At 38.6% G+C, this 9,400-nt stretch overlaps 1 protein-coding gene across 1 annotated transcript; it reads left to right on the forward strand.

Annotated features, from left to right (window-relative positions):
- Nucleotides 1-831: 831 nt before the first annotated feature.
- On the forward strand, nt 832-6,126 carry aldh8a1 (aldehyde dehydrogenase 8 family, member A1). The gene is made up of 7 exons (XM_026142877.1): nt 832-1,129; nt 1,930-2,077; nt 2,271-2,426; nt 2,517-2,666; nt 3,072-3,328; nt 4,045-4,206; nt 4,297-6,126. The coding sequence occupies exons 1-7, from the start codon at nt 983-985 to the stop codon at nt 4,747-4,749; spliced, it is 1,473 nt and encodes a 490-aa protein (XP_025998662.1). The 5' UTR covers nt 832-982; the 3' UTR covers nt 4,750-6,126.
- The last annotated feature ends 3,274 nt before the right edge of the window (nt 6,127-9,400 follow it).

Here is a 9,400-nt window from a genome sequence, read left to right on the forward strand (position 1 = left end):
GTATCACTAAACTCACCGTTTGGACTTGGCGGCTGACTGTGAACCAACACATTTCCTTTTGCTTTGCTATTTGCGAGTAGGGTCATGCTTTAGAGCTACGCAAGCTGATGAATGACCTCTTTTTAGTTTCAAAGAGACATGAAGGGTATTTCCCAAAGCCTGACCTGCATAGATCCATCCTCTTGGTCTCCTCCTCAGTCATACCGGTTACATGATTGCCTCAGAAGCGCTATGCACTAAACTGTGAACTGAATGATCAAATTGAGCTAGCGCTGCAAAAACTTATGAGGGGTGTGGATGTTTAAGTTTTTTTTATGACCAAAAAGTATGAATTAGTGTAATTTATAGTTATAATTTGAAGTATATCAGTAGAATTCAACTAAGGGGGTACAGTGACATCCCTCGGCTGCCCTGGACCTCCAAGGCCCATCCAAGATTGTGAGGCCATGCATGCAATGTCCATTTAAACTTATAGACAAGTAAATAGTGTCATGCGACATATACCTGACATTTTGTGTCCGTCTTTCTGAAACAAAACGGCTTCACCTCATTCATTTAACCACCAGCAGGAGTAGATCACCCAGTTTTATGATATATGAAGCAGCCTGTGAGAATAAACATAAAACTTTTCAGACCTCTGCAGTTTTTCTAAACACACCTAAAGTCACTCAGATGCTTGAATATTGTCTATGAACACTGGAAAGCCACATTTATCTTAACTATCTGAACTTTGTGTTGAGCAGACATATTGCCATGATATTAATTAAGGTTCTCTTTAAGATACTGTGTGTAGAAAAAGTGTTTATTCTTTCAGGCTCAAAGATCTGTGTGAATAAGGTCTGATAAAGAGTTAGGCAATAGGATCATCAGAGAGTAAGCCCCTCCTTTGGAGGCCCAGTGTTTGTCAGGTTAGCAGTACGTGCAGTCATCGTTTTCTCTGGGAAGTGAACTGGTGTTACTTTGGCGCCTGTAATTAACAAGCATGTCGAAAATGTCAGAAGAGCGCTCACTTTTGGTTCTGGAGAACTACATCGGAGGAAAGTTCGTCTCTTGTCGGAGTTACATCGACTCCTACGACCCGTCAACTGGCGAGGTCTACTGCAAAGTGCCGGACAGTGGCAAGGAGGAGGTGGGGATCAAGTTAAAACCATCTGCAAAACCAAGAGGTTGAGATTTGAATGAATCCTTGCATATGTTTAGACATGTTTGTATAAGTCCTGCTGTGTGTTTGCATTAGGCTGGACTGACAGCTTTCTGCAGAGCTGTCTTATTTAAATACAATTTCTTTTTTCTGTACTAAGCTGCAATATCACAACATTTGCACAAGAATATTTTTTGCATTGAGTTGGATTGCTTGTTATTACAAATCCTGTTGTCAGATTTAAAGGCCTTTGACTCAGCAATATTAGTACATTTTAGTGTATGTGTTTTGATGCATGCTTAATCATCCAGGTAGGAAAGTCCCAGAAAGTCTATTGTGTTCATCTAGACATTGCATTATCACTGGGAGAAATTTTTGTCACTCATCCGAGGGACTTCTTCCGTGTCAGGGACTTAAGAGATGAACAGAACAAACTTTCTGAATGAGGTTTGAGGTTTCAGGTTAGTGCGTTCCATAAAATGTGGTTTCAGAAAAAGCCACCTTTGAGCTTTGCAGAGCAAGCAATCAAGTAATCATTAAACACATCAGTTAACTTCAGCTGTTCATGTTTGACCTTGTACATATTATTGTAGTTAACAATATTCTTAAGTCCTCTGAACTCCTTAGAAATTAATATAAAGGATCAGCTTTTTAAGATTTTAAGAGTGTATCAATAAAATGTCACTTAAACAATCCTGCGTATTCTCTCAAAGTGGAATCAAGCTCTATTCTTGGACGTGATCCTGCTTAATTGTGCAGTTTGCTTATACCTCATCTCATGCCTGCAGGTGGATGCAGCAGTGGCAGCAGCTAAAGAAGCGTTCCCCGAATGGTCTGCATGCAGCCCAGAGCAGCGAGCGAAGATCCTCCACAAACTGGCTGACCTGATTGAGGCCAACCTTGAGGAGTTTGCACAAGCTGAGTCCAAAGACCAAGGTTGCTTAGACTGTCTTATATGTTGCCACCTTAGAAATCAGGTCACTAATGCAGGAATAGAAATGAGTGGCTCAGAAATCACTTTTTATTAATCAAATACTGATTCATGAATGTCTAATCTTGTACTCTGTCTCAAAAATGTGTAGCCAACTGCTTCATTTGCCCTTTGATGCTCACTTCAGAATCTTTGTAGGTAAAACGATAACAGCTGCACGGACTGTGGATATTCCCCGGGCAGCGTACAACTTCCGCTTCTTTTCGACATCCATGCTTCACCACACCACCGACTGCAGCCCAATGGACCACATGGGCTGCCTGAACTACACTATCCGCTGCCCCGTGGGAGTGGGTGAGCACTTCGGCTGCTTGCAGTGAAACCTTCAGATGACCCATTTGTCCTGTGTATGTGCTCTTAAATGGCCTTTGGTGTGTTTTTTAGCTGGTTTGATCAGTCCCTGGAATCTGCCCCTGTACCTTCTGACCTGGAAGATTGCACCTGCAATCGCTGCAGGCAACACAGTGGTGGCCAAACCCAGCGAGATGACCTCTGTGACCGCCTGGATGCTGTGCAAGTTGATGCAGCAAGCAGGTAGGACTACAGGACCCACAGTGCAATGTCATGCAGATGGAGTTAAAGCAAAGCAAAAAACATAACTCATTAAGGTATTTTTTTAATCTGCAAATAATGAACAGATATGAGTACAGTGGTCCCTCGTTACTTGCGGGAGTTACGTTCCAAAAATAACCCGCAAAATAACGAAGATTTATCTAAATTTGACAAGCTGAACGCATTCTGTACTGCGCAGGACACACGGCACGAGATTGATTGCAATTGTCTTCAGCCAATCAGGACGCAGAACATAATGCGCTGTTAAAAAAAAAAAGGAAAAATACACAAAAAGCAGCGAGGCTGCGAAAGGTGAACCGCGTTACAGCGAGGGACCACTGTAGTGCGAAATTAATCAGTGGTCTGCAATCGTCTTCATCTCTTTAGGTGTTCCTCCCGGTGTCGTCAACATCGTATTTGGCAGTGGTCCAAGAGCCGGTGACGCGCTTGTTAGTCACCCCGAGGTCCCTTTAGTCTCCTTCACTGGGTCCACAGCCACTGCCCAGCGCATTACCGAGCGGAGCGCCCCCTACTGTAAGAAGCTCTCACTGGAGCTGGGAGGCAAAAACCCAGCTATTATTTTTGCTGACGCAGACTTAGACCAGTGCATCGAGACCACCGTCCGATCCAGCTTTCTCAATCAGGTGAAGACAAAATGTGACTGAGGATATTTTTTTCTTTAGGACTGTTTAGCTTTATTAATTTTATTTATGGGTACCATCACTTTTAGTTTTGGCTTTTATATATTATAAACTCAATTGACAGGACAGCTGCCCGAGAGTCTTTAGAGCTTCTGTGTCCACAGATTGTTATTTTAACTGGAAATTTGTTGGGGAATGTGCAGCAGTGAAGCACATTTTTACAGAACGAAAAGTTCAAGAAATCATTTCTTTATTACAAGGTTATTAATCTCATGCTCTCCAGATCATAGCTGGAAATGTTTGTTGTCAGTTTAGAAGTGTTAAAGTTAATCTTTTTTTTTGTACTGAAATGTGACGGTAGGTGTTTTGAATATACGTTAGACTGCAGAATCCGTCACAACCTAACTTGATGAGTTTGATTTGATATGTATAAATTGCCGGTGTGCAAAAAAACTGTAAAACAAAGCCCAGAAGGTCCATTTTTAATACATACTTAACGGGAATTTTTTTTTTCAAATTTTCTTTCATTGAACTTCTTAATGCAAATGAAATGAAGGTGATTATCTGTAACAGGAGCTTCTGTATGTGTTGAGGGTGTAATAACATAGTTTGTCCACAAGGGGGCAATCACAGCCCAACTTTTTGTCTTAAGGTGGGTTGTCAAAAAACAACTTTCTGAATTCCTCCATTTTTATCTTCTCCATTTCTTCTCCTCTTAGGGTGAAGTCTGCCTGTGTACCAGCAGGATTTATGTAGAGAGGAGTATTTACTCGGAGTTCCTGGAAAGGTTTGTGGCTGCGGCTAAGAAGTGGAAGACTGGTGTCCCCTCTGACCCCAGCAGCAAAAATGGAGCGCTCATCAGTAAAGAACACCTGGAGAAGGTGCTTACATGTAATGCAGAATGTGACTAAACACTTGTTGTTTAAATTTCTGATGTCTGATGTCTCTGATGTCTCCTTTCAAATCCAAAGGTTCGTAGCTATATAGCCCTTGCCAAATCAGAAGGTGGCATAATTCACTGCGGTGAGGGGCTCGACCAGCTGGACCTCCCGCAGCGCAACAAGTCTGGATACTTCATGCCGACGACGGTCATCACAGGCATATCTGACAGCTCCCGTGTCATGCAGGAGGAGATCTTTGGTCCCGTCACCTGCATCAGCCCCTTTGATACTGAGGATGAAGCTGTTGCCAGGGGCAATGGTGTACGTTACGGTCTGTCAGCCACAGTGTGGTCCAAGGATGTGGGGAAGGTTCACAGGGTGGCCCAGCGGTTGCAAGCAGGTCTGGTGTGGACCAACTGCTGGCTGGTGAGAGATCTGAACCTCCCATTTGGAGGAATGAAGAACTCTGGTGTGGGAAGGGAGGGAGGAAAAGATTCCTATCACTTCTTCACAGAGGTGAAGAGTATCACTATCAAGCACTGAGAGAGGAAAGTTTGTTTATTTGTAGAATACAAAAGTCAAAAATGTCTGGAGTGACAAATATAAGAAAACAATCAAATCCAATATAAATTTGCCACCATTTGCCAATAAAGTTGCTGAAATTGCAGTTTATGTTCATTATTTATGGATGAATTGTCAACAAGCCTAAATTTGCAAATGAAAACAACAAAAACTGCTTCAGCTTCTTCAGCTTAATTCCGGATATACCCAACAGTAATTTAATAATTGGAGGTGACTTTAACCTAGTATTAGACCCATATTTGGATAAATCCTTGACCAAAAAAATCACACCGTGTAAAAGCAGTAACTTTATTAAAACATATATGAAGAATATGAATATCTGTGATGCGTGGAGAATTTTAAATCCATCAGGTAGAGAGTATTCTTTCCACTCCCACGTACACAATAGTTATTCAAGGATTGATTATTTTTTGGTGGATGGAAAAATGCTCCCCCTAATTCGAAATGCAACCTATCATAATATTATTATCTCTGATCACTGCCCCGTTACTTGCTCCTTTGCACTTAGTAACCCCATTAAAACATACAGAAATTGGAGATTTGACCCACAATTACTGAACGATTTAGAATTTAAACAATATATAAACTCTCAGATGTCTTTATTCTTTGATATAAACGATAATGCTGAGACCTCTCCAGATATACTATGGGAAACGTTTAAAGCTTATATCAGGGGGTTTATAATATCATATCAAGCGTCACGGAACAAAAGGAATAAATTAGAACAGCTAAATTTAGAAAAAAGAATCCACGAACTGGACGTCAATAATGCAATGGCTCCTTCTTTAGATAAGTATAATACTATTTGTGCACTAAAATATAAACTAAACCAAATATTATCTATTAATATTAATAGAACTCTCACTTTTGTGAGACAGAACTATTTTGAATTTGGGGATAAACCCCATAAGTTGCTAGCCAGACAACTAAAGAAACTAGAAAATGATAGAGCGATTCATAAAATCAGAACAAGTAACGGAAATCTGGTCACATCACATAAAGATATTAACGATAACTTTAGACAGTTTTATGAATCCCTCTATACTTCTCATCCCACTGCAGGGCCTAATGAAATGCAGGAATTTTTAGATAAATGTGATCTTCCTGTGTTAGACCAGACAAATGCCAATATTTTGAACGCTAAGATCACAATTGAAGAAATTACAAAATCTATCGGATTACTAAAAAACAACAAGAGTCCAGGCCCTGATGGGTTAGGGAATGAGTTTTATAAATACTTTAAGATCAAATTAAGTCCATATCTATTTAAATTATATAACCATGCATACAAAATGAGCACCCTACCTCCAACATTGAATGAAGCAACTATTATAGTACTTCCAAAAAAAGGCAAAGCATTGGAGGAAGTGGGATCATATAGACCTATTTCTCTATTAAATTCTGATCAAAAAATTCTGGCTAAAATACTAGCGAGTAGACTTAATACAGTAATAGATAAATTGGTGCATTCAGACCAAACAGGTTTCATTCCAAACAGGAGTTCTTTTAATAATCTTCGACGTCTATTTAATATAATCTATTCCCCCAAGGTACAACAGGACCTACTTATACTTAGCTTGGATGCCGAAAAGGCATTCGATCATGTGGAGTGGTCCTACCTCTTTGCAGTCCTAGAAAAATTTCAACTGGGACAAGATTTCATCTCTTGGATAAAACTACTTTACAATAATCCCACAGCCAGAATTCTTACAAATCAGACATTATCAACTCAGTTTAAACTCAGCAGAGGTACAAGACAAGGATGCGCTCTTAGTCCTTTATTATTTGCCCTGGCTTTGGAACCCTTAGCACAGACAATTCGAACCCATATGGATATACACGGTTATGATACAACATACACTTCTAATTCTATATCGCTTTATGCTGACGACATATTATTATACATAACAAAACCATTAATATCCCTCCCAGCAATTCTCTCCGTGATTGATAAATTCAGTACTTTCGCAGGCTACAAGATTAACTGGGGAAAAAGCGAAATACTGCCCATTAAATTAGAGAATAAACAATGGCTTACATCTTTCCCATTTAAAATAACCTATGAAAAAATCACTTACTTGGGCATTACAATACCAAAAAAACACAGCTCCCTAATGAAAGAGAATTTTCTTCCCTTACTGGAGAAACTTAAAAATAACATTCAGTACTGGAGGACACTTCCTATTTCTTTAATAGGGAGAGTGAATTCAATAAGAATGGTATTCCTCCCGCAGTATTTGTATCTGGTTCAAAACATCCCAATTTTCTTGCCCAAATCTTTTTTTAAAAAGATGGACGCCATCATTATGCCATTTATATGGAATTATAAAACACATAGAATAAAAAAAGACCACTTATGCAAACATAGATCCCTTGGTGGACTTACACTACCTAACTTTATGTACTACTACTGGGCATCAAATTTAAGAATAATTTCCCTTCTATTGGATGACACAGCAATACTCCCTAACGGCTTACAGATGGAGCGGGAGGATTGCCTTCCTTACTGTGTTGGTGGAATACTACTCTCTCCTATTCTTTTGACAAACTCATATTACAATTCGAATCCAGTGATTTATAATACCGTACAAATTTGGAGACAAATAATTAAGCACTTCAAATTGAAAAAACTATCAATGTGTACATCCATTACAGCTAACCCCTCTTTCCTTCCATCATGTGTAGACGGAGCTTTCAATATATGGCAGGAATTGGGAATTTGTAAATTAAAAGATTTATACCTAAATGATACTTTTATGTCATTCCAACATTTAAAAGATAGATTTGGATTGCCTCACAGTCATTTTTTTAGATATCTTCAACTAAGAGACTATATCCGTACATACCTGCCACAATTTGAAAACATATCGTCCGATCCTTTGGACAGATGTCTTAGTGATGGAAGGGGGTTTGAACAGAGAATTTCATTATTTTATAATTCAATACAGGAGATGAGTATACCTTCAACTACTTCAATCAAAGAGGAGTGGGAAAAAGATTTTGGGACTCTCCTATCAGAAGATTTCTGGCAGGAGGCCTTACACAACATAAATACGCCTTTTATTAATTCCCGTCACTGTTTAATTCAGTACAAAATTATACACAGACTACACTATTCAAGGGAAAAACTTCACAAAATGTATCCAGAGTGTTCCCCCCTCTGTGAAAAATGCAAGATACACTATGGAAATCTGTTACATTGTTTTGCACTATGTCCAAGGCTTCAGGGTTTTTGGTATGATATTTTTACTTATATGTCTAATATTTTTAAAAGTAAGATTGAACCAAATCCGACAGTAATCATCTTTGGGATTTCCAATGAAACACAAAATTTACAACACTCTCAAAAAAGGTTTATGGCATATGCTTTGATTATTGCAAAGAAATTGATCCTGCAGCTTTGGAAAGGCAATGAGACTCCTGTATTAAAAATGTGGCTTACTGAACTTATAAACACTCTTCACCTTGAAAAAATAAGATATAGTATGAATGACAATGTAAAAGATTTTGAATTAATCTGGCACCCTTTACTTATATACCTTGGGAAAATATAAAACTTTGTTTACTTGTTTCTCTTCCCTTTTGCCGACAGCCGGGGTATTGGGACCCCTTATGGGTGACTGCGGGTTTTTTTTTTTATTTTTATTTTTATTTTTATTTTTTTTTTATTTTTTATTTTTTTTGTTGGTGTTGTTTAATTATTTGCCTTGTTAGTTTAGAAAAAAAGGAGCATAAGTTATGTTATGTCAATTTGTAAAAACTACAATCATGATACTTGCTCTCAATAAAAATATTTGAAACGAAAACAACAAAAACTGCTCTTGAGCTTCAGAAATAATCTGTGTCTGTGTGCGCTATAGCCAACCAAAACTTAACAGTACAATTTGTAAATATAGGAACCGCCATTTCCCCAAAGACAGTTTGTCATGCTTCCTGCATGATGACATAAAGATATTTAAAAAGAAGGGGAAAAATGCACTCATCTTGTTATTCACATTTAGGTATCCATGCGCTTCAGGCTGAAAAACCCAGTGACTGAATACGTGTAGCTGAATCTCGTCAGAACAGTGTGTTATGATGGCAGGTTGTGGAGTTCAGTTTGTTTTTAATCTTTACTTTCAATGATGTCATTGTCTTAATAAAATCTGTAACACGGTCTGTAAAAAATGCTGCATTTCTGGTCTGATCGAACTGTTAGAAACAGTTTTACTAACAAACTTGTTGTCTCTTGTACATTTGTGACATCATTTGTCTTTATTTTTCTAAACCGTTCAAACCTCAAGGTCTGCAAACATACTCATAAGTAACTGTTTGACACAGACATGTTTTTATCTCTCAGCTGCTGACGTAGGAGAGGTGAGTAAATGACGAATAGACTCTCCTGTGTGGTTATTGGACAACGTGTTTGAAGATAGAACTGGGCTGGTGGAGACGATTGCTTTCTGGTGCTCTACCTGTAGTGTGTGTGTGTGTGTGTGTTTTTACATTTTTTAAAGGATTATGAGACAAAGATGAATACTGATACTCTTTTACAGTGAAGAGAATGTGAAATATTATACTACACTAAATATTTAACTGGCTGCTGCATGTCACATGGCAAATGTATTTCAGT

The sequence above is a fragment of the Astatotilapia calliptera genome, chromosome 15, assembly GCF_900246225.1.
Source record: "Astatotilapia calliptera chromosome 15, fAstCal1.2, whole genome shotgun sequence".
In the NCBI taxonomy this organism is placed as follows: domain Eukaryota; kingdom Metazoa; phylum Chordata; class Actinopteri; order Cichliformes; family Cichlidae; genus Astatotilapia; species Astatotilapia calliptera.

Bases quoted from the DNA above. Each gene is read 5' to 3' on its own strand.
- aldh8a1 (XM_026142877.1), top strand. From the start codon at position 983: ATGTCGAAAATGTCAGAAGAGCGCTCACTTTTGGTTCTGGAGAACTAC. The intron at 1,130-1,929 runs GTGGGGATCAAG...TCATGCCTGCAG, and splicing joins CGGACAGTGGCAAGGAGGAG to GTGGATGCAGCAGTGGCAGC. The intron at 2,078-2,270 runs GTTGCTTAGACT...GAATCTTTGTAG, and splicing joins AGCTGAGTCCAAAGACCAAG to GTAAAACGATAACAGCTGCA.